At 34.5% G+C, this 26192-nt stretch overlaps 1 protein-coding gene across 5 annotated transcripts in view; it reads left to right on the forward strand.

The window, feature by feature from the left end:
- Positions 1-26192, forward strand: part of MYO16 (myosin XVI) — a 379293-nt gene that overhangs the window by 228001 nt on the left and 125100 nt on the right. For all 5 annotated transcript variants that reach the window (XM_071566752.1, XM_071566844.1, XM_071566927.1 and 2 more), the window contains one exon: positions 4582-4729. In XM_071566752.1, the coding sequence (XP_071422853.1) occupies positions 4582-4729 (148 nt within the window). The remainder of the gene's footprint in view (positions 1-4581; positions 4730-26192) is intronic.

The raw sequence follows: 26192 nt of genomic DNA on the forward strand, positions 1-26192 counted from the left end.
GTGTGATAATATAATTCCTTTAGGCTAAAAACCCCAAGTATATTCTGTAATACTGAAATTGTAAGTAATTTATTACATTTAGAGTTTCTTCTAAAAGAGCTTGGAATCATGTTGGTATTTATTATCTTTAGAGGCAAGATTATGTAGAATTTGTGCCTGGTTTCAGAGTAAGTGTGAGTCTGCTAATCCCCAAAAAGCATTCATGAGTGGAAAAAAACCCAATAAAAGAGAGAACAAACTTCAGTTTGATTCTGAAAACTCTGCTGTTCAGAGTCAGTCAGACAGAGATTTCATTTCTGGTCCACATAGGTCATCATAAAGTTACTCAGTGTCAAAGCAAGGTATGTCTGCAGAAATAGCTACACACAGTTTCCTACTTACACTGATCTTCTAGGAAAGAGAAGCCATGTGACAAAATTTTGTTCCAAGAAAATTAGATTCTATTGGATAAACATTTCTGAATCTATTATTTTTTTCTTTTTTTTTTTTCTTTTTAATCATTTCAACTGTGTTTATGAGCTTCCTAAAAAATTCTTTGGAAATATTTTATAGTGGGAATTACAATTCTTATTCTTGAGATAGTTCATTGCACACCAACAAATATGAGAGTTTCTTCAGTGAAAATGTCACTGCATGGGAAATTACTAACACTTTTTTTCTAGTTTGTTTTACACTGAATGTAGGATAATTGTAAAGGAAAAGCAAAACCAAAAAAGTGTGATTTTAGTTTTTATTTATAAGCTCTTGTGGGAGGAATGTAAAGCAATGTATACATTAACATGGACTGAGGAGCATCTGAGTTGGGCTTGTAAAAATAAGCTCAGTCCCTAAAGCTAACATTTTAGCTTTTTTTGTATATATTTAATTTGAGTATATTGATTTTGCAGGGTCCTACATTTTCAAACTGTTTTATCCAGACTTACCAGTTTAATTCACAGCCCTTGACTGTGGCAGAAAAGGAACCATTTAACCTGTGTCAGTTTTCTGGTACACTGATTCTGTGTTATTCTCATTAAATGACAAAATCTAGGGATAGTCAGGTCCATTAACACACATAAACAAATTACTTATCTGCTTTACTATTCCCAATTATTTAGGAATTGTATCATTTACTCCATCAAAATCTAGGTTAGCCAAAATTTACTTAATTTCCAGTCAAGAGTGAAAAGCCCTCGTACAGCAGTAAAAAGTGGAGTTTATATTTCTGAAATTTGCAGTTGTTCCTGCTGTTTGATTTGCATAGTAAATGCTGCCTTTTCTATGCCACTGCTATGCATCACTTCTGAGTGAAATTGTCCCAGATTTGCACCATAAATGGGAGAAGAATTAATCTTGTTGTCTTTGACTGGATGAAATTCCACCCAGTGATTCTCTGTATTAATTTGTAAGATCATTTGCAGCACTATTTATGGTCTTACACTGTTTAAACATGAATGAAAAGTATAAATATGCAGAGCACCTGATTTTGTTGAGCCATGCTTTTATAACTCATCGATTGAAACTGGGCTAAATATGTCCAATTTGTGAACAAAAATCCAAGTGACACTAAACTGCCTCCATCAAAGGGTTTAGGTGCTTTAAACTCCTCAACAGACAGATCTGGCAGGTGGAGTTCCAGAACAATTTGCTAAGGAAGGGACACGCAAGGTGCATGTGTGCATTTTTATTTCGGAGGGCAAGCTCAGGGTGGTACTCCTTGCATTTTGAGAGGATATTGGTCAAGTTTGTGAGAACATCTTGTTCATGATGAAGTTGTTTTATGCTTAAATCCTAGAAAAGTGCTGATTTTTGCCACATAAGGTTTATTCTTTTTCACCAATGCATCTGATTTGGTCTTTCGCATAAACTGTATCTTTGCCTTGACATTTCGAAAACAAAGGCGGAGCTTTTGAATGTGGTTCTACTCAAAGACATTATGGATATCTGTAGTGGTTTTATGGGTCTTTGACTCTTGTTTCTGATAAGGTGGGCTGTCATGTTGGCTTCTAACGGGATTTTTTCTGTCCCAAATGTCTTTGCAGTCAGTCTTTACCTTTCATTGCTTTAGTACAGGCAAACAAATGGAAAAGGTATAACCCAGATTAAGTCATTGTGACTGGATAAAATAAGGCAATGGGAACTAGTAAAAAGTCTTACATTAGACCACAGAATAAACTACAGGCTGCTGATTTCATGAAGTTTCTAAAATAAATTCAGAACTCAAAGATTGATATTCTGGCAAAAATTAATAATCATTTGTAGAGAACAATTCACACTCACATCATAGTAGTAAAAGACTGATTATTTATTTATTTCCAGAATGGTCCTTCAGGTATTGGACATAATTTCTAAGGTAAAATTAAGGCCTTTATGAATTTCCTCAAATTACTCAGAAAGAAGCATAGAAAGAGAAAATAAAGTCTGAAAATTTATTCTTCAGATTTTTCTGCCTTACTTTTCTGGGTTTGCTTTTCTCAGTCTTCACTTTTTGAATAGGAAGGACTGATTTTTTTTTCTTTTAAGTTGTATTGAAATGTTATTTTATCTTTACCAATAACTGTTTTTTTCAGAAGGAACAATTTAGTTTCAAAGAATGCATAGCTGGAAGACAGATTTCACTGGCCACACTTTTAATAGGGAGTCTGCTTGCTGGCTGTGTAGCTGCTCAGTACATCAAGTGAGCTGTTGCAGTACAAATTTGTTTGTGCCTGTATGCACAGTTAACCTTGCAGAAAAATGACAGACTTTGCTCTGGAGCTCTATTTTTTCCCTTTTATTTTACATATAGATTAACAAACATATTTAATTTTGTTGAAAAGTGTACTACTGTGAGAGTTTTCTTTATGAGTTCCTTTAGCACTGTTAAGATGGTGCTGCATTTGATTCTTGGTGTTTGGAAGCTCAGCTTTTCTTAACACCTCTTCCCATTGCTGGTGGTGCTAGTTGAGATGACCTGTATTTAGCCTTATTAAAGTGCAGGTGATTTGCAGCGGCTGAAAAAGGCTGAATTAATTTGTGTTATCTGAAAAAGCAATATTGGCTATTACCAAAGTTAAATGATAGGTGACCTTTGGTAACATTCTTCTTGCTTTTATTAATTAATGAATGTTAAAACCACTTCAGGGGAATTAATGAAAACCTTAGTGAAGAACATTGCACATAAAAATGTGATTAAAGAGTACTAGTAGAGTCTTTTCAAATTAATTGATGGTTGAGTTAGTTTTACTGAGAAATAAGTTACAAGCACAATAAAACATGGAAATCATCCTGCATGTTTATCTTTGGTGTTTTACTGTGTAGGAACGGCAGCCAGGTAGTGATTGATTCTGTTTAAAGTGTGTGTCTGGGCCAGTCCTGCCGTGACAGGTTAAGATTGCATTGCTTCAATTTGTAGTGTACTGCAAAGCTACTGGAGCTAGACACACACATGAATTCCCAAGTGTGTTTTTCTACTTCCAGCACAGGTTTGGTTTTTGGCTGTTGGTTTTGGGTTCTTTTTTAACTCTAGTGTAGCAGCAGAGGACTACATGGATGATGCACAACTTCTCATAATATAGATTCCAAAATAGCAGTTTACTTCTACATTTTGTAGGATGATTAATTGGGCCAGATCATGTCTCCTTGGTTCAGCAAGTCAGCTGTACAACTCTTCTCTGTTGGTTCTACTGTCTCCTATGAGCTATACAGGCATGGTTTTGGTTGCCAGCACACGTGTCAGGCCATGTCTGTGCTATTACATTAAAGAAAGTGTAGACCTTCGTACTCTTTACTTGGGATGTGTCCAGGTTAGCTTGGCCTATGCAGAGTAGAACTTCGAGAGACTGTTCATGGTTAGATTTAGTTCAAGGACAGAGCTTACTTGCTGAGACCTTCCTCAAAAGATTCTCCCATTTCATTTCCCTCCACTCACCACTCTCTCTCGGCAATATTCTCAAAGGCTGTGTTCCCTCATACACATTATTTCAAGATAACCTCAAGATTTCTATGTCTAATTAACAGTATAGACAGAAACTTAAAGAACTTCAAAAGATGGGAAGATAAATAGGTGGAATTTAAAATAGTATCACTGGAGAAATACAGATGGTATAGCAATTATTCTGTGTGTTCTCGATTACCAGCAGAGAAAGAAGAAATGCTTCCAAGGGTGTTTTTTTCAAGAGGTCTTGAATCTCTCCTCTTTCTGTTAAGAAGGAGCTTAGAATAGATGCCAGTGCTCAGATGGCTACACTTTGTTGAGATGACTAATAGCTTTTCTCTTAGAAAGTTTTGCCAAATACAGAAACTGGTTCATCAAATATGTAACTAAACCAAAGTAAAAATCGGCATCATTATCTTTAAGTAGTTTTAAAGATAATGTAAGACAATAAGTAAGCAAGATAATATGTTTGTTCCACCAATTCTAATGGAAGTACATTTTTATATGTGATTTATATAGAAAACCATGGGAACATCAATGGTACTGTTATATTTTATATGTTTCCCTCAGACCATTTTTTAAGAAATGTAGTTTATTCTCAACTGTTGCAATAGTGAATGGTTTAAAATACATAAGTTTAGAGCAGTCAGTATAATGATGAATTTATGTATTTGTTTCTCAATCAGCTAGGATTTATACGTACATGTTGGAGAAGTCTCGTGTTGTTGTCCAGCCTCTCAACCAGAGTAATTTTCATGTTTTTTACTTGATGATGGATGGGCTGTCTTCTGAAGAAAAATACACCCTGTACCTCAGTAATTTGTCTGCACACAGGTAGGAAAACAACTTTATATTTAGTATTAATATTTTACATATTTTAGTGTCTCTCTGCTGTGAAGGTCCTTCCTCCAACAGTTAAGACTTTTCAATGAGCTCTGAGAAAATTTATTATGGAGTACCTGCTCATGAGAATTGAATTCTGGAGTTGGAGTGCATGTGTACTCTCTTAAGATCGCAGTTTTATATCCATTAGGGTTATTACCTTAAAGGAGAAATAGAAAGGAAACTTCTTAGTTAGGTTTCCATGTGCTGTACCCTAGAGTAGGTCTGTTTTTTGGGGTTTTTTTCCCAATGAAAGGTTTTTATTTTGTTGAAATTTCGCTTTAAGTAACTGGTATTACCATTTTCATTTTGATATGTACATTACATCATATTAGTAAACAAAACAGAAACAAAAGTTCTGATGGCTTTGAAACTTAGGATAGACTCAACACCAAACAGCTAAAATTGTCTTTTTGTGTGTCTTCACATGAACTTGTTGTCTTGGCTCCCATTTGCAATCAAAGCAAATTGTGTCCCTGTTCAGTCTTATGTAGAGTTGCATAAAGATGTGTGCTTTAGGGTGAACTGAACCACGTTTGTGTCTTCATAAACTGTGCTGACTACATCCCCTTTAATAATAAGAGCTTAAATCTAAAGAGCTGAATATAGATATACCCAAATGCAGCGTGTCTAAGTGTATTCCCAGTGTTTACTATAAGCAGAAGTTTTGGGGATTTTTAAGGAAATTTTGGGAGTATATTGAAGTTTATTAATTCACATTATTTTAGAACAAAAAAAAATATTCCTCACTTAGATAATTTGCCTTTCTCTCTTCAGTCTTTCCTCAGAAGTATCACTGAAATGTGGGAAACCTGTATAGTATTAATGATATTCTCTTAAATTGGCTAAGTTTATAATGAGTATAGTAAGTAACTGTAATTAAAATGATGTAAAATGAATGTTTTGAATTTTTCACACCTGAGCCTTTTTCCCATGGATTTTTTTCTCAAATTTTTAACTTCCACTCTGCCTAGTACTTGAATAAAATAGCAGTTCCAGCTTTGGGGACTGCAAATAGAAAGGCATCGCTTTAATTTTTGCAGAAAAAAACCCTTGATTATGATTTTTTGTTTAACAGAAATCTTCAGAATACTATTATTTGGTAATGTTTTAAGCTGTTAGCACTTCTCTGTTATGCAGAATAGAATAACGCACTACCTCTGAAGAAACATGAGGCTAAATTGCTCTGCTAAAAATGATCCACTTCAAAGCAGGGAGGAGAAGAGTTAAATTCTACATATTAAATCCTTTGAAGACCAAAAGTATTCTAAGTTCATGATCATTAATTTATTCCTCTTCAGCCTAAGCAGTTTGGAACCATTCAGAAAATGAAACAGTTTGAAGTCAGGTTACAAGAAGCTCAAATAGGAGAGAACTTAGCCAAAGTCTAAACAATTAGATTCACATGAACAAAACTTTATCTGATAAAATACCTGATAATCATCCAAACATAACAAAATAATTTTTCTAAATATGTGTCTGAATATTGCAGTACCAAAGCTCTAGAAATAATTTATAGTTGAGTATTTGCATAAACCCGCTTTTATCAATGAAACTTTGCTTTGGCTATGTAGAATAGGTTGTATTTTGCATTACTGAGCCAAATATTTCTTGCCTTAAGCTCCTGAGTGTAGTACTTCAGTGAGATAGATCTTTCTTAGCTGATAAAATTAAATTGGTGGTGAATGTCTACTATCAAACGCATTCATGAATCAGGAAGGCAGGATCTGACCTTTTATAAGTTCGTGATTTCTGGCTTACTCAAATTTTGATGAGATCATACAATTTTGGTAATATCTGTAAGTGAATTTGTCATGTTTTCTTTAAGCAAGTATAATCTTGACTCCAGTAGTAAAATTAACTTTTGAAACTACAGGTTGTTCCTGCCCAGCTATTTCTTTGATAATTTTTCTGTTCCTCTTTGCACTGTTTAATATTGCACCTCTTTGTAGAAGATTCAACAGTCTTGGTAAATAATGGCTATTAAGATCACAATGAACCCATGTTTTTATATGGTTTTCTTAAGCCAAAAATGAGATGGAGCATTGGGGTTTTTATTTTCATTTTTGATGCAAGTACCTTAAAGAGTCAAAGCAGTATTGTCAATACTGGTTGTTGTTAGACTTGATGCTTTAAAAGGTGAGAAGTAGTACATGTTCTAAATAGTATATAATCCTGGATTCAGAGTTAATGTAAATTGCTTAAAGGGGAGATCCCTCCCCCTTGGAGTCATTAAGAGTTTCTATAAGGCTGGGTTTTCACCCCAGTGCGTAGGTAAAATCATTTGGTTGTAATTCTGTGGTGTTTGGTTCCTTCTTGGGAGGGAGCCTGAACTCAGAAACTTAAATGTATGTGCTTGCAAGCATTATAAATCCTGGGGCATTATATGAAGGAAAATAGCTGAACACTTTCTACTGAATGTATATACAACTAGGATCTTAAAGTAGAAAGCCATTTAAATTACATAGGGAGGAATCTGAAGGAATACATCTCCCACTGAGTCTACATGTGGATCGTGATGGATAAAAAGAGAAGCAATAGCTGAAAGGTAAGATCATTTTTCAAGATTGAGCAGGGGAAGTATGTCAGAAATTGAGAGAGACTCACAAAAGGGCAAGTTGAGGCTTTTTGATTGACAACTACTTCCATACGTTCATTACATTCAGAAGGTGATTTTTATCAGCAGATACTTGATTGAGATATTCCAAAATTTCTCTTATGTTACTATGTTTCAAAAGAACTGCAGAACTTTTTTATCTTGATGATGATGTGTAATACAGAGAGACTAGAAATTTGAAGTTGTATTCTCAATTTGCCCTTGATTTGCCCTGGATTATTTTCTCAGTAAAATCCACGACACTAAGCATTTTTTCTGGCATGTAAAGTTTAGCATCGCAATAAAAGTATCTACTAGCTTTTCTAGCACATTTAATTTAGCCTCATAGTTGCAGTAGGTGATACCTTAGTGATGAATTTTGCAACAAATGTGAAACAAAGAGCAGCAAGTGTCAATGCTGATAGATTGACTTGTAAATCACCTTCTATTCTGGTGAAGAAAGGATAGGAGTGGGAAGAAGAGATTAGAAAGAAAGGAAATAAAATATGTGGGAAAAGTCCTAGAGGAAAAAAATAGTGGAAATACCTGCTTTTGTTATTTTGGGCTAATTGCTTCATATTAGCATTTCCATTTCAGAGTTGTGGTATATAGAACAATGTAAGAATGTTTTTATGGAATACTACATGTAAGATACGCAAACATACTCTCATTAAAAATCATGTCCTTACATTTGTATATGTATATTGGAACTATAGCTTGAGGCCACTTAATCTAGCAAATGTTTTCAGAAATGATGGTGGGTTTGACAGCTGTTCAACTTGATGTCACTTTTTTCAGTTTAAACAAGGCTATTACTTCTTCTAATTCATTGTACTATTTTAAAAAAAGTGAACATCTTCAAGCTGGGAAAAATGTTAATATATGCATTCATGCAGAAGCTGGACTGTGGTGTGCATTTTTTATGTTTACATTGTCAAACTGCTGTTCCCAGGTGTGGAAAACTTAACTTGCTCCCATACAACAATGATATGCACTGCACTGTGTGCTTTCTCTGCGTGTGATGCTTCTCATATCCCTTAAAAGGCAGCAGAAAATTTCTGCACCTTCAGCTGTAGATCAGTTCACAGAACTAATGTATCTTCTTTTGCAGTTTTTCAGTGCAGATGCACTCTTTCCTGTCAATAAATAAACTTTATATTAATTTAATGTATAAAGTAGTAATTTTGCTGAAGGGATTGAATTTCTCATTAAAGTCTGAGTTGATCTGAACCTTCATCACTGAGGAAATATTTTCTCACTCTACATTATAAGATTGGTCTTCAAAAAAGGATTAAAAATTGGAGTGGGGTAAATGAATGGTATAGAAAAATATCCCAATAGGCAGAGACTTATGTCTATTTTTTTTTGTGTTTCCAGTCATCATCTTTTCTAAATTGAACATTAGTTCAATGTGCAAGAAATAATGATTATTCTAGCATCATCCATACTGATCCCTAATCTTCCTTTCCCTTACATACAAGTGCTCAAGATGTAAATTTTCAAGACCGTGACTAGCCAGTTACCACAGATTTCCCCTTTTCAATACACTCAGGAGGTAGCTTCTGTATTTTCTAACTGCTATAAATATAAAGCCAGGAAGACACTGCACATTTCCATAGCCTCTCTTTTTTGAAATAAAACAGAAAGAAATTCTAATCTTGAAACTACTAGTTTTCTATGTCAGTGCCATTTGTCTACAAACCTAGCTGTGCTAGTCTAAAAATGCAAGGTAAATTCACAAAGAAAAGTTTTCTTTCTATTATTACTTTTTTTTTTTATTTTTCTCACATAATTGGAAAAAATAAAAATTTTAGAGGTGTTCTAGTCCTCTGATGTTCCATACTCTTTGCTTGTATTCAAGCCTAATAGATATTTTTTTTTTCCTTATGAATATTTATTTTGTTTCAAACTTTCAATATAGCCAAAAACCTCAATTCACAGAGGTGGTTACACGGTACAATTCTTATCCCTTCATTGCTTCACAATTTGCCTGATGCTAATGCAGGTGTATGATGACTAGAGGAAAATCCAAGGAAGTGCTAGATTTAACTTAAAAATTAGTTGAATCTAAATATAGTGAACGAAACAACTACATCTATACAGGTTATGTAAGATTTTCCAATGGGTGATAGTCCTGCTGAAATAATAGTTTCTATATGAAGTACCAAAATTCCGAGTCTCATCCCAATAAAGCCTAATGTTGAGGTTCTATGAGCTTCACTGTTGAGGGTCAACTTTGTTTTAAAATCCTGCTGACAGAATAAAGCTCCAGGCAGTCAGAAAAGTGGAATTCATTGTATTTAATTTTAGGAGGAAGGCAAAGATCAGTCTCAGAAGTTCCCCTGCTGTATGTCACTTTTTTATTATGGGTGGTATCAGCACAGGAGGAGAGAAAAGTTGTGGTGCGAGATGTTGGGCTCATCATCCCTGCAGCTGAATAACTACGGCAGTCAAGTCCTTCTAGTTCTTCTTCAAAAGGTCTCTTAAATTGGAAACAAATATTCAAGCTCTAGTTGAACAAATCTGTATTTTCCTGATTCTCTGCATATTTTCCTGTCCTAACTTAATTACATAAGGCACATTCCTTTTCTCCAAAAAGCTTGCATTTTAAGTGCATTAACACTTATAAGACAATGTAGTGATGCAAGTAGTGTAAGCTATGTAGAATAGCATGCCTGGATGCCTAGGATAATTGGGATATAGAGATTTTTCAAGCACACTTTAAAAACTTTCTAAATCATGGACTCATATGAAGGTAGTTTCAAACATACATTTCAAAAACAGAGAGAGTTACCTCTAAGTTAATTTTGCTGGAATATGTTTCTCTGCAGTAAGTGAATATGGATAGGGGAAATCCTAAGTAAAAATCATAACAGCTTGTGGGGGAGTGGGTGGTTTGTTTTATTTCTTTTGGTGGGGTTTTCGTTTGTTGTTTTTTGTTGTGGTTTTTTTTCTCCAGTTTCAAATGATATGAAAATTATACACTTGCATCAGTTTGCATCTTCCTTACATAATTTACTTGCATTTCATCTGTCTAGTGAAAAGGTTCCACTGTGAACATTTGTTTCTTGGCTATCTTCATACAATACTGCTCTGAAAATCTGATTTGCAATGAATAGTACCATTTTAAGGACAAGATCTGTAGATTCTGAATGTAGTGAGGCAGTTCCATTTACTTAGATTCCAGGGAGGTCTGACAGCTAAACTAATCCACTTAGTTATTAGGAAGGTAATGGAGAGAGATATAAAGCAGATATATTTGTCTGAGATTCTGGTGCAGGCTTAAACTTGCTTCAGTGATTTTTTTATCTATGTAATCTGGAATAACTTTTATGTAAAAAGAATTGTCTAAATTTTCTCTGTTGTCTTTTGTACTTTTTTTCATTTCTTTTGTTTACTTTTGCTGCTTACCATGCATTCTTTCCCTGTTTACACTGGGTTTACCGATGTCTGAATTTTTAAACTGATTTCTATTTTGGGATTGAGCTGTCTGTACTGCATGTAGATCATATGCATATTCCAGCAAAATGTGCTCTCACAGTGTTCTCTTTAATGTGTTTTTCACTGCCTTCTTACAACTTCAACCTCCAGTTCCCTTTAATTTCAGCTGATAATAGTCTTTACCCCAATACTCTTACCTGTTTCACTTTTCCTTTGTCTTCCTTATTCATGCAGGTTTTATGAGTAAACAACATCCGTGAGATTATTCAACTTGGTTTATTCTTTTAATAAGCAGGAATTGAACCAAAAGGAATGAATTTTGTTTGTTTGTTTGTTTGTTTGTTTTTAATTAGCCCTTTTTTTCTTGTCCTATTCTTTCTTTGAAGTTCAGGATCCATTAATCTCTTGGACCATGATCTTCAAGCCCCAGTGTTCCTCTTTGCACTTCAAAGAAGGAACTGTTGAGAGGCAGCACCGGTTAATGACTGATGTGTGGTTTCTTATGCCAGATAGCAATAATCATGAGTAAATTACTTAGTTCTGTTGAGGTTGGACTCCAGAAACTATATGTTGTATTAAGATACAACTTTATGTTTCAAAGTGATATGATTAACCAAAACTAATTTAATCTAATTCTACTGTAACATTTTACAATACATGTTTTCAGATATGTCTGATACTGAAAAATACAACAGCTTATAAATTTGGGGAATTTTTTCATCCAATATTGATTAAAATATTAAAAAATATTTATTTGTTATTCTCTGGTCTAATTAATCTCATTTTTCTTATTCATGTATTTAATTTCTGTTCAACTAACTTTTTGGTTTAGTCTCTCATATTTTAGGCTTAGATTCTCATATTTTAATGAAAATTAGATGGAACCCTAAGGAACCTATTAGTGTACAGTAGCTAAAAAATTTTTCAGGGTTTTTTAGCGGGGGAAATATGATGACTGGACTATGTAGACTCTTCCTTCCTCTCTAAGATTATCATTGTGCACCTTAATATTCAGGAAAAGCTAAAAATAGTGTCAGTGTTAATATATAAGTCTTTCTGAAAATTGACTACATTTCCGCTATCTTAAACCCTCTTTCTCTGAGATGTTTGTGGATGATCATGTCCTAGCAGATACAATAGTAGGAGGTTGGCATCACAATTACAGAAGATGTAATCAGGACCATGGCTTAACTTTTCAAAACAAAACTGAAATATTAATTTGTGTCATCTGCTTTATTTTGCAAATAAGTGGTTATTTTTCTATTTACAGATACCTACACTTTATGCATAAGTTATACCTCTATGTTATTAATTTTATTTCACAATACTTGTTTGGAGATCTGGCTGGGCAGTTGTTTTGGGTGGTTCATCCTGACTTCAGGGTTAGTTACATACACACTTGCACACTTTCATTCTACTTATATATCAAGATATCCAATGCAGTATTTTTGTCCTTGAAAGCAGAGGTAGCTTAGCTTTGGATTTTGATGTTTAATTTATTTATTCCAGTTTGGACTTTAGCTGCTTTTAATTTTACTACTTTGTTCCTAAAGGATCCTTTAAGAAATTGTACCTCCAATGATGTTTAATAATCATTAATTTATAACTAATTCAAGGATAATTTTTATTTGGAAAGTAAAGGTAGTAAAATAAATCTGAGACTTAGCTTGGGGTCTTTGTCTGAAGTCCCAAGTGGACTTGTTATTTTTCTGCCTTTCAAAATAAATGCTATAGAAATTCTACTTCATTTGAGACTGTAAATCTGAAACTCACATACCTCTGGGTATCTTTTTTTCATTTGATGGTGATAATCCCATCTTCATTGTATTATTCTTCATACATATTGATTGACTAGTGGCAGAGGATGTACAGTCCTCCATTGGCAGAGTCTCAGAGGTGAAGAAATCTTTCATTTTGATTACCTCTCTTTTCAACAACTGTTTTTGTCTCCATCATAATTCTATAAAGCCAAACCTGTAGAACTAACTGTACAAATGAGCAAATGATGTTTTCTCAGGAATGAATTGTATATTCATGGCAATACAGTACAGTCAAGGCACTCTTCCTTGTATTTTAGTGTTGTCCTAAAGGAACTTAGATATCTGCTAATATTTGACATTTTACATTCTCTCAGTGTTGGTTCAGAATAGAAAAAATTAAATCGGACCATATAAAACCACTCTGACTTTTGCCTTTTTATATCTCTAGTGAGTTCACTTTTCAGTCTTTTGCTTTATTCCACAAGCTTTCATTTACTTCATTTGACTTGGCATGATACCGTTCGCTGTTTCTTTGATTGAGAGAAGCTTTGTCTTTCTTTTCTCTTTTGTAGTAAGCATGATATGGAAACAGGTGCAGAAAATGAGAGAATAATCTGTCTGTGGCATGAAAGATAAAGAGTAGGAGGCAAGAAAAAACTGAAATCTGTTTAATCCAAAAGAAATAAACAAACCTCGTAATTAAGAGCACTGCAATCTTTAGAGTCTACTGAAGACATCTGTCTTAGTTTTAGCAAAAAACTCTACATACAATAAAACATAATTTGGAATAAATTGCTTTAAATGGGGAAAGCAAATGCAAAAATAAAAACAATATTTTATATTGATGATTTTCCTATTTATTGTGAATTCTGTTGATGAGTTCCTGGGACAAGTTCAAATTTTATTAGGAAAAAAAAAAAGAAATCTCCAGAGATCCATGGAAGTTATACACATTCAATTGGCTGCTCTGTTAAAGAAACAGTGTCTAGGCAGCCCACCAGTATTTCACGTCAGACAGAAAATGGATGTAGCTCCAAGGGATGAAATTACTGTAGAAACCCTAACTTAAAAGTAGATGTGATTACTCACTTATATAAATGGTAGAAAAGTAGAAAAGTTAATTTCGCTTTTACTTTAAGTACAAAATATGCGTCTGCACTTTACTAGGATACTAATCATCTCATATGTGACAGGAGATTCAGTGGATTCAGTTCCTGAAACCACTTAGCTATTACATTGCATAAATCTAGAGGGATAATACAGTTCTGCAATTTATATTTCAGAAGTCACTCTTGGAATCATCCTGATACAATTACTGTAGATGAGTTTCCAGTCAGGAATGGGTCGTTTAAGAAATTGTTATTGACATATGGAAGCCCCAGTCACTGAACCCAGCTCATCTCAGCTTTAGATCTAATGGAGATGATGCCTCTCACCATTGTTTGAACTTGCTGTCTTCACCAAGCTCCCCAAGCTACCTTGCAGTTTTTCACTGCACTGGAGTAACTTTACAGTTACTGTAGCCAACTGGCTCTAGCTAAGCTAGGCAAGGTCACCACAGAGTGCAGCATAGATTTCTTCCTCTATTCTTTCATTAATCATGACTTGAAATTACCTCTACTCTGAGGTTAAACCTGATTGTGTCAGAGTAGTGTCATTCATAGTTTCCTTTAATTACTGGATTTGCACACTAGTTTTTGTAAACTACTCAAATTGAGCTTTGTCTAAAACATACAAGTATCTAATTGAAATCTTCTGCATGTGCTAGTTGAGTGCTAATGACCAGAAGATTTTAGGATCTTAGTTTTCTATAGCTCCTAAAAATGGCAACTCTGTTAGTCTGGCCTCTGTATTTATTTTATGCAATATAATGTGGTACAGAATAGTATTGAACCATCTTGCACTGAATCATTCATCATCCATCTTTGGTACTTATTTATTCTATGTATATATCTTGCCTATATCCAGTTAGTTTATGACCCATCTCTTGGAATCATGGCACAGTGTTATTGCTGCAACACAGTAGAGCATAAATCATATAAAACTTGCTATACTCAGTGGTTGATATTAAAAGTAAACAAAATGAGTTTCAAGTATAGTTTCAAGGTTTTGAGTTACTTTGATTAGCAGCCAACAGATGCAAAATAGTACAGGATTTTGATTATATATTAGGGCATATAATATTATGTGCTAATACATGCTATGCAAACATATTAGCCTATCTAACTCGGAAAAGCTGTATTTTTATCAGATCTGTTTAAACAACGCTCTGGATCAGACAAGGAGACACACTGGGGAGAGTCGAAAGGGTATGGAGTGTTTCATGGAAGAAACATAGTGTATAAGATTCTGGACTTTGGACTCAACGATCTTAAAGGCCTTTTCCAACCTAAATGATTCTATGATTCTATGATTTTGATCTGTGACCTATCTGTCACATTTAGCTGTCTGTGATAATAAGTCTTATGCTCATGTATTGGAAGTTTAAATCTATCTTGAATAGTACTAGTATGGCTGAGAAAAATTCTTAGAACAGATGCAGTTTGCACAAAGAACTGTGCAAATCAAGAAAGTCCTCTGAAATAGAAACATTATTACAAATTTTCTGATGACTGAAATTATGGAAAAGGACACTGAAAAAATTTAGAAATACAATTTGAGAAGCAAATTGCAGAGAAGTGTAATTTATGGCTGGCACCCTCTAATTTCTGCTCTAACCTTTATAAAATTTTAACATAACTAAATAATTATTTGGACAGAAATCAGTTTACCAAGCTGGCATTGTAGCTTAATATTAAGTTTACACAGTAATTGCAGTGTTTATTTTGTTGCTTGTACACTAACACCAGTTTCATGATCTGTTTTTACCCTAGAAGAGCATCATGCAGACTAAGAAAAGTGCTAATCACTTGGAAAAAAAGTCTGTGGGCTTTCACTGTAAAAATTATTAATGAAAATGACACCATTAAATAGGAAAACAAACTATTTAGTGGAATAGTTTGTTGGGAAAAAATTAGAGACTATCCTATGTCATTAAAATTTTCCAGTATTGAATAAAAGGCAAAGTCTATATGACCATTCTTTGCTACAGGTATTGCCACTGTGATCTAGTGGGTATCAACAGCCCTGCCCTTGGCAGAGGAGTTGAAATTAGATGGTCTTTAATGACCATTCTAACTCAAGCCTTTCTATGACATTGATTCTATGATACTTTTTTCTATTGATATCATTGTTCTCTTGACTTTATTTTTATCACTTTTCCATCTGAAATAAAGGTGAGTTAATACTGCTAGAGATTGTACATTTTTATCCTAATATTTCTATTTCTTTGTGTTTGTTTCTGTATAACTCCTGTCTGCTTTTAGAGCAATCAGATTCACTATGAGATGCATCTATACTTCATTGTAGCTGCAATCCTTTCCCAATTTCCATCATGTTCTTAGTAATTACTTTTCCAGTATATTTCCACCTCCATTATGTGTATTTGCCCCATGTTCAGACCTAACCCCCTGTTTAAACAGGACTCCTAAATCATGTAACGATTAAGAGGAATGGAGCTGCATTTGTTAAAGTATGTACAATCATGAACTTAACTTCAGTGAGTATGTTATGGAATTAGGTTTGCCCCTAAGTCAAAAATGGAACAAATTGGAACATCTCAAATTCTATGGTTACATAGTTTATTCTGGTGCCTGTTTTTTAAACATGCAATTGTAATTCTCTCCAATCTATTTCATTCCTGCTTTCTATATGTATGAGGCAAAATTTATTCTGTGATCATCTTTGTTCTATGTTTATGTTATTTTCATATTATTTTGAAAGCAGGGTATTTGGATACAAACCTAGCTTTGCAAACTCTTATGTCTAAGTACATCACGGATTTTATCGATAAAACTCAACAGGGAGTCTTTGTCCTGTTTGGATGCAGACACTGTGAAAGTACTCTAAATCTTCAAATTCTTAAGCTTTGGGAAGACCAGTTCATTTTAACAACTTAAAGTCAGGGAAACTTCATCATTTAAGTAGCCTGCTTGTATGCAACCCTTCAATGAAGTCCTCAGTGTGCTCTCAGTGTTTACTTCAGCTTTGCTGAGCATACCACTTACGTGTCCTTAGTACTTTCTGCCTTATGAAAGGCAGTGGAAGACACCACAGAGAATATAAGTGTCAGAAGTAGTTCATTTGTGAACTTTCACCTGGCATGATTTTATTGGGAGGGCTGAAGACGTGTGAGAGAAACACATATGTACATCCACTCTATTCACAGTTTGGACAGTCCTGGAATGCACTTGGGATGGAAATGGGACCTAAGGCAAGGGTAGCAAGGCAGATCTTGTTGAGTGTGGGAGAGAAGCCAGGAATTCTCCATAACTGACCCCTGTTCAGGATCATGTAGCACAGTGGTTGTGCAAAAAGCAGGTACCTCTTCTTAAGGTATAGGGATGGCAGCTATTAAATGTAGATTTTTGATTGCTAAATAGATAACATATGTAAATACGTACAAATTGATTCCATTTATAGTTAAAAGGAACATATTCTTGCTTTGTAGAACAAAGTAAGTTAAGGTAAAGGTTGGTACTGCAACAACTCATATTCATGTATTGTGTGAGACTTTCTTATCCCATGATAGGCAAATGACTGTTATTGATTATTTAATTAATTGTATTAATCCTTCTTAAAAACAAAGAAAGTCTAATTATTAAGTAAATAATGTGTATTTCCCAGTTTGCAAAGTCATTGGAGTGACTATTAATTTGGAGGGGGCTTAACTATTTTGCCCAAGTTAAAAGTGCTTTAAGTGGATCTTACAGTTCAGAATTACTTTAGTGTACACACCTGAACATGTATGGTCATAACTGCATATAAAGGAAGAATAGGGCTTCTTGTAAGGCCACTGATCTGAAAACGATCCATGAACTACAATCATTAGTTATACGAAATAATTTTGAATTATAATAATCAGTATTTTAACTGAATACTGGTGAAAGTTATAATCAGATTCCCAAATCGTGTTTTATAGTTTAGATCACATATTGTGGCTCTTAACCCAGTAAGCCTTATTTAGTGAATCAGCATTTTAAAGTAGCAAACACTGGTAGAGAAATGCCTTTGAGGCTCATAAACTTAATGACACCTACCTGGCAACTAATCCCAAAGTAAATCTGGACAGGAATACAAAATTACTCTTAGTTTTACAGCAAAGTTCAAACAGAATTTTTGAAGCATTTCAGGGCATGGATTGGACCAGTTTGCACTTGCATGCAGATTGGCTTATTTTTTAGCATCTTCAGCAATGCTCAGTATTCACCATTATGTCCCTTATTTAATGTATATTAAACTTCAAAATTATGCTTTTAAAGTGATAGTTGACAGAATTATGAACTCCTGAGTGATTCTGGCCTGTAAAATACTGAATCATGAGTCAGATAAACAGTACTAGAAGGTATATTGTCATTAATAATTCTTTTAATATCATCAGAGATGTGAAAAATTCTATTTTGAGCCACTCTTGTTGTACATAATTTTTTTTTCTTTAATGGAAGAATTCTAGAGTTATGTTTGCATGTAATTTTAGGAACAGAATGTTTGAGTCAACCTGTTTCACAGGAATATAAATATAATTAGAAGGGGAAAAAAAGTGTACCTGATTGTAGCCTAACAATATTTGGCATTTTGAGATTAAAGACCAAGATGTATTTCCTTGTTTTCCATTTGAGTATATACACTGTCTGTAAAAACTTATGTACTTTTTAGTACATGTAGTCTTACAGAATTATTTACAATTTCATCTTATGAAAATATCAAGGCGAGACTATTTACTGAACAACATATGGGTCAATATAAACTTTCTGTGCTAAAAGCAGTTAACAAAACACATAACTTGCTATCTTATTATTTTAGAAAAATAAAAATAAGAGCTGTGTTCTGGCTATCACCAAATCTGTCTGCAGTATTTAATATAATTACTACTGTGCTGGTACCTTGCCTCCTGACATTAACAAAACTATTTTTATTTTTTAAATGCTGTTTTTGGTGCTTTATTGCACTACTTATGAGCAGAAATATGTGTACCTAAATTGTTAGCAATAACTCTAGCTCAGTGCTGGTTTAAAAACTGGAGACAAAGGAAAAAAAGGCAATAATACAAGCCCTTTTTCCCTCACAGAAAAAAAGAAAGCCAGCAGCTATTCATCATCATGTTCTGTAAATGTCATTTACTTCATTGATGTCAACTGTTTTGCTTTGTCTTTATCTCATTCCTGTTTACATATCAAACAGTGCTAAGAGCAAGGCAGCTTTTCCTCACTAAGCAGAATACATTATCCTCCCATATTCACGTGACATATCTAAGAATATTAAAATGTTTATTGTAGTTTCTTATTCTGTGACTTTGTAAATAGAGTGGAGATTAGTGGAATTTATTTTTGAAAGGTAATATTTTGGTTTTATAATCTCAATATCCTTCATCCCAGCAGTTTTGAAAACATATGTAAAGCTATAAAGTCATTAACTTTCAGTCTGGAAGTACAATCCTTAATTCTGATGTTTAGCTATACCTAAATTGTGTCTTGGGATTTAGCAAGCAGTTACAGGAGTAGCTAACCTTTTAGAAAAATTCGATGTATTTAAGAGAAAGACTTCACAAATATTTGAGTGTTGTAAACAGACCTAGTTGTAAGAAAACTGATTTTTAAATAGTCATATTTTCTGTAACTAACATATCTGAGATACTATAATTTCCACCCAAACTTCAAGTAAAATTTAACTGATCTGGTAATGTTGAATTTTTAGTTACAACCATTGTGCCTAATCAGAACTTCTACCCTGAGCTGGATAGGAAGGAGGGATGCACTCTGCAAAGGAAAAAGCCATACACTTTTCACATGATTGTGCAAGTACATGGTTCATTGGGCAGCACTAATAGGAGGAAGGAAGGGATTTAACTTGTTAATCCATGCTTCTTAATACAATGTCACATTAAATGACACCCACAACATGCATATCAATTGTGTTAAAGCTGGAACCTGATTATGAAATGCTGCTTCATCCTCTTGTGATGTCATCACTCCTGAGAATTTTCTAGAAACATAGCATCAATTAATGAAAATTTCATAATAATTTTTTCGTTTAGACCTTATATAAAGACAAGTAGAAGAAAAAAAATAAAAAGTCTGTGTGGCTCATTGTGAAGTATATCAGAGATACCTCAGATAAGCAAAAAGTCCATAGCTGTGTTTGGGCTTCATCTGAGCTAAATAGCCTCACTTTTCATGTCTTCTGTGCTACACCTAGTTCATACAGTTATAGTTCAGGAATATTTGTGTGTCTTTGGAACCTCCATCGCATGGTGTAGATATAAATGTATGATAAGGTCATATACCTAGAAATTATGTAGGCAATGCTTGGGACAGCTTGAAATCTAGGTCTCTGGTATTACTTATTTCCTTCAGTCTCACACACCTCATCTGCCTTTCTTTCTTAGTGAGTCAGAGCTCAATATAAGGTGTTAACCTGTAACTTTCAGTTGTACTTCATATTGACATTTATTACGACACTAAGGTTCAACTGAAATCAGTGGGATGAAGCATTGGTTTGAAGTTAGTTACATATAAATGTTTGGCTGAATTGAGACAATATACAATGGTGAAATAAGTCATGATTCTACTTCACAGTACATGTAAACAAGTCAAGAAAAAAATAAAAAAAAGGCTTGTTGTTCCAGTGACCTGAAATCACCAAATATAATGTCATGATGGGCATGGTCTGTATCTGGTTTTAGAACAATTGATGCAGCACTTATAAAAGCTAGCACTGAGAGGATACTTGTGTGTGCTTTTTAATGATACATTTTATTTGAAATCAAGTTGTCATAGAAGCCTTTACAATATTAGAAGTGTACGAATGCTTCCAGTAGGCATATCTGAATCCATTCAGTCTTACTTATGTGCTCTTCTCTAGGTTATAGGCCCCGTTTTTCCTACCATCACCTATAAAACTCACTCATTTAGGAGCTCATGGAAAACAAGTGACAAGTCAGTTCTGTTTCCTGCCTATCATCATGATTAGAAAGAGTTTGGACACCTCTCTGTGAAGGGAGATGTATGCAGAAAATCACATCCAAAATAAAGATGACATTTTGGAGCACCCTGGTTTCATTTCTTTCACCTGGATTTCTTGAACCGGACAGCACATAATGGTTTTGGAGAACTATTGCGTGACGGGTTTCCACATGTTTGCATCATGTTACATAAGAAAAGCCAAAATACAAAAAAACATAGGTTTTTTGATTCTTTAAGTGAGAACAAAAACACTCTTATTAGGATAAATAAATATTAGGTATTAGGATCTCAGTTTTAATAGCTATTTTGAATTGGTGAATTATTATAAAGAGCTTTATTTGTATGTCATTTTTATAAAATAAATAAGGGATTTATAGACAAAATACAGAATTCTGATTCATAACGTGTTCTGCAGTGGGTTGCATTGCCTAATTAAGTATTGACACAGAGTTCTGTACTTAGTGATTAGTTCATCTTAAATACTAACTCTTTGCTCCTTCCATGTAAATTCTTTACCTGCTAATCTTGAATTCCTTTTAGCAAAATAAAGGTACTGAATCTTGTGGTCAATTGTGCTAGAATAGGAGTTGATACTATTCTGTTTTTCTAGGGGTAAGTTAAAACATGTGGGCAAGTGTATCAGCAGAAGAAAGCACAACATAGAAGTTGTAATTCCTCACAGGAACCAGATGACTGGGTATCTCAGAAAAGAACAGATTATGATATTCAGCACTTATGCATTTGGGTGTGTTGGGGTTTTTTTGTTGTTTTGGTTTTTGTTGTTGTTTTTATTTTTGTTTTGTTTTTTTAACTTTCACCAACTAAAGGAATATAAACAGAGAAAAATAATATTTTCCTTTGCCTTTGGTTTGAAAAGAGTCTCCAGAAATCTGGTCCAACTCTTTGTATCAAGACAGAATCTACTATGCAAATAGACAGTTCTTTGAAAATCTATTGCAACAGCTGCACAGAAGAAAGAGAAAAGTCAACTGGTTTGTAAACTAATGCCAGGGCAGTTTTATCAGTGTTTGCATTTGTGTTCCCAGTTCTTACCAGGAAGATAATTCTATCACTCCCAAACTTTTAAACTTGTGATTTTCTGCATCAGGATAATATTTGGAATAAGCAAAGTTTCTGTTGTGACTTGCAGCTTTCCCTTTCTTCAGTACATACAGCATAAGGACTGAAGTCTAACTAAAGTAAGCTTGAGTTCATTAAGTGTAGACTTTTACTCAGAAGCCCAGTAGAATAAAAACCTTATCTTCTCTGAGGGATTATGTGCAAGAAAGGATTACTTTTTCAGTCTTCTTGGTAGATCTAATAATAAATAATTTCTTGTGGAAGGTACAAACCATTTATTGTCTGTACAAAACCAAGTTAAGTTGAATTAGCTTGAAGATTGTGGTGGTGATCACAGCATGCATCCTGACAATTATTTTGATATAATTTGCTTGGGATGTCTTCAGCAATTTCAGTAGTTTGGCCCTATGCCCCAGCTCTTCCTAAAACTACTGAAAAACTTCTGACATACCATTTATACTATTTCTCCGGGTATTTTGAAAGTATAAAAAAAATTCTAAAAGAGGTATTCTTTGGTTTCTAGCTCATAGAAGGTAATCAAAGTCTCTGGAAATTTTGTGATGATGATTCTCTAAACTGTTTGTATCAGTTTTTTTCTTAAATTTGAGAGTTAATTTCTCTAAAATTTTAGGTTTTTTAAAAATTTAGAAAATAAAGACTACTTAGAAGTTGGTATTAAAATATTTATTTCCAAGGTAAGAAGACATTTTCCTCCTCATAAAATTAAAATGTTGTTCTATTTCAACTACTAGATAAACTAGTAGAAAGGGTTGCTGACCTAAGCACAGGAGTTACAGTGCACCAATATTATCTTCTTATTTTGACTTTGGTAGGGCTGTAATGTTTAAGATTGTTCTGATCTTAAAACACTATCATCCCTTCAAATATTAAACAATGCAAATTTCTAAGCAAAACCTACTTGTTCTCAGATATTCTACAGCTCTAACACCTGTGTTCAACTTTTGTATTTTAGGGATTGTTCAAAGGTCAGGGTAATGTTCCTTTCTTGTTTTATGTGAGATTTAAATTAAAAAAAAAACAAAACAAAACAAAAAACAACAAAACAAATTCCAGCATATCTGAGAAATAAGTTGAATGTGTTTCATAGGGTCATACAATAATTCAATTTGGCAGGGACTTCAGAGGATCCCTACTGCACTGCCTGCTGCAAGTAGGGTCAGCTGTGAGATCACATCAGGTTGTTCAGAGCTCTGTCCAGTCAAGTCTTGAAAACATCCAGGCGTCTTTTTTTCTTTGGAGCCTTCTCTCCCCTGGGCTGAGCAAGCCTTCCTCACTCAACCAGCTACAGTGCAGCAAATTAGAACTATTAGAACAAAAATCAGAGAGAAAAACTCTATAGAGATAGTCCCTTTTACATTTCTCAAGGAACTGCTTACCTAATGCAGCATTTTGGTTTACTGAAAGCGACTATACTACAATAAGATTAGTTTATCTTCCTTAAGAAATATTCATTTTGTGAATCAATAAATTTCGTTGTTCTTAATAAACAGTCACTGATAAGACTGATAAACAGTCTGATAAGACTTTTTCTTATGCTGATGAACTGTTGAAAGTACATGCAAATATCAACATGGGATAGCATTTCAGATAGTCAACAGAAAAGAGTTAATTATTAGAACTGCGTAAACTGTTTGGTTTGTCACTTTTACCAGAGAAATAAATATCATTTGTCTGAGTAGTATCTTCAATTATAAGGCTCAACTTCATCCAAAATCTGAGAGTCTTTTCCTAAAACTCTGGTAAACTAATGTGAATGTGCATTTACAGAATGAATTTACATTCAGAGATGTGGAATCACAAACCTAAAGTCCATTATTGACCCTCTCACAGAGATATGCCAGTAAGCCTAGTAAAACTATGCTAAGTAAAATTACAACTGGTGCACAGCCTGCATGCATCAGCTATTATGGAACATGAACTCTGGATTGTGTAGCAGTAGTACCTCTTTTACTACAATTTTCACTAACAAAGAATTCAGGACACATCAGGTCTGGTTTACATTTGAACACAGAGTGTCTTGTTGGAAACAGGAACATTACATACACTCAACTAACAGCATAGGTTTTCATGGCTACAGCACTATAGTTCACAATAACAAAAATCTAAAGGCTCCTTGGTAGGTTCAAAGTATAAATTTTCAGCAATTTAGTCCCTCTTCATCACTAGCAATGCCATCCTGTCCAGGCCACCTGAATGTCAAAAGACAAAAATACACTATAAATATGAAGAAGGCTACATATCTTGGATAAAAGTTTACATTTTATGGAATAATGATGTTTCTGCAGTGAAGGAATGTTTCATTATTATTAGGACTTTTGCACTGTGACACTTCTCCTTCCCCTTCCCTTATTTCTTTACGAGAGGTTACAATTTAAAATTTGTTCTGGACTCTAGTTTGTAGGCATGTGTTTCTATCTAAATGTTCCTGTGTCTCTGAGGTAGAATAAGTTTGATAATTAGCAAAATGTGTTTCCTTGTATGGCTAGGATATATTATGCTACACTGTTTATTTACTTCATTTTGTAAGAGTTGTATGATATCTGTCAGTAGTTCCAAGTACTCTATACAATTAATCCATCCTTAGTATTCATATATGCTGTATTATAGGCATCTATCAAATTTGCATATCTTCAAAGCAATTTTTTGTATTTCATTAGTCCTTAAATAGTTTGGAGAATGAGTGGGCCTCATGAAATGTTTTGAAAGAATTTAACTGCTTTTAGACTGGGGAAACTGATTCTAAATTGAAGTGCACCTTAGAAAATGTCCAACTTCATCCCTTCCCAAGGGCACCAGTACATCTGCTGGTTAAATCTTCAGGACATGTATTACTGGGAAAGTCAGATTCTCTTCCAACAGGCATGTCCCAGCAGATGCTGCAGTTTATGGATGCATTGTTAGAGCCACAGGCACCTGGTTTGGCAGGTACCCAGTTTGCCCCCTGCTGTATCAGCAAGAAATGCTTGTGCTGAAGGCGAGAACTGACACATGTTGGTTCATATCACAGCTCAGCTCTTTCCTCTCAGGGAGTGAATATTCTGCGTCACTCTGCTGTGCTGCAGCCTGCTTTCATACTTGTTGGTAGTGTTCACACATCATTTTGCAACATCAGTACTCACCAGCACGTCAACTGTGCTAAAAAGGCTGGTGAAAGGAGGTTGCTTAAGAGTAGTGTGAAATATTCTCTTCACAGATCAGAGAAGACTACACCCTGCTAAGTACAGAGAGAGAGACAAAGAGTTATTTAAGGAGAACAACACTGAGGAGGAGGGTTTTTTTACAGAAATGGCCATATGCTTCTAGCTCCTCCAACCATTCAACAATAGGATATTTTGACAGCAGAGTAGCTGCTTCTGTAAGTCTCCTGATTATGGATCAATACTACCACCAACACATGGTACATGACACATTACCAAAATAAGCTTGTGCAGCAGTTCAGAACAGTGGAAGATTTTCTGGTGGATTAACCTTTATACCAACAGGTTCTATGCCAGATTCAGTATCTGATGTATTCTGTGCTCCCTTTGAACCTATAGACAATGTAGGAAAAAAAAAAAAAACAGGAAAAAAACAACCAACCAAAAAAAAACCCAACAGATCATAAAGCTGACCTATACTTTATATAATCTGTTCTAGCTGATTTAACAGCTGTGTTATCATTTGTATCTACCTGAGTCTAAAAAAATAATGTTTTTAGTGGCCTAAGGGAACCAGTGCTGAGCACTGGCAATGATGCTCACAGTCCAATGTTCTCAATAGTTGTGTGTCTAGGGTTGAGCTGGCAAAATGCCAACTGCCCAAAGAACAGAGTTAACCTCCAGCTGAGAAAAGGAAGAAAGGGAAAAAAACCTCCAAAACTAGGTTTATGCTGAAACTAACTACATGTATTTATACAGAAAAGATAAAATTAAGAGAAAACTACAATATAACACACACTTACGCAAGTTATGTATAACAAGAAATAACTTCCCACTTCCCAGTAACACAAATTCTACCATTTTATCTACAAATCATTCTAGAGAAGTCAATTCCCCGCAGACAGACTTAAGCAGAGAGAAAAGCTAAGAACAAACATTTTACTTCCCTAAGATAACATGATGGTAAGCCGGTGCTCTGGGCCTGGGCCTCCCCATCCCTTCTGGGATGGCAGAGTGTCTTTCTGGGACCACAGCTGTGAAGCAACTGACCAAGCCACTCCCACACCCGCTCTTAACCTCTTCTGAGACGATATCATAATATGGTATTACTGTCTAGAAGAAGTCAGCTGTTAGCTAGCCCAGCCCAGCTCAAGTCAGCTGACAATTCCAGGCCTAGTCTGAACTTTAAAGCCTAAATTTTTGGCCCACCTGGCTAACCCATAACATTTATCCACTGATGTGAAGCTTGTTTGTACTTCAAGTATCTGCTGACTGAGTCCTCCTGTGGTTGCAAAAAAGTGCTTATGCTACCAGCCACAT

Source organism: Pithys albifrons, chromosome 1, assembly GCF_047495875.1.
Source record: "Pithys albifrons albifrons isolate INPA30051 chromosome 1, PitAlb_v1, whole genome shotgun sequence".
NCBI classification, from domain to species: Eukaryota; Metazoa; Chordata; class Aves; order Passeriformes; family Thamnophilidae; genus Pithys; species Pithys albifrons.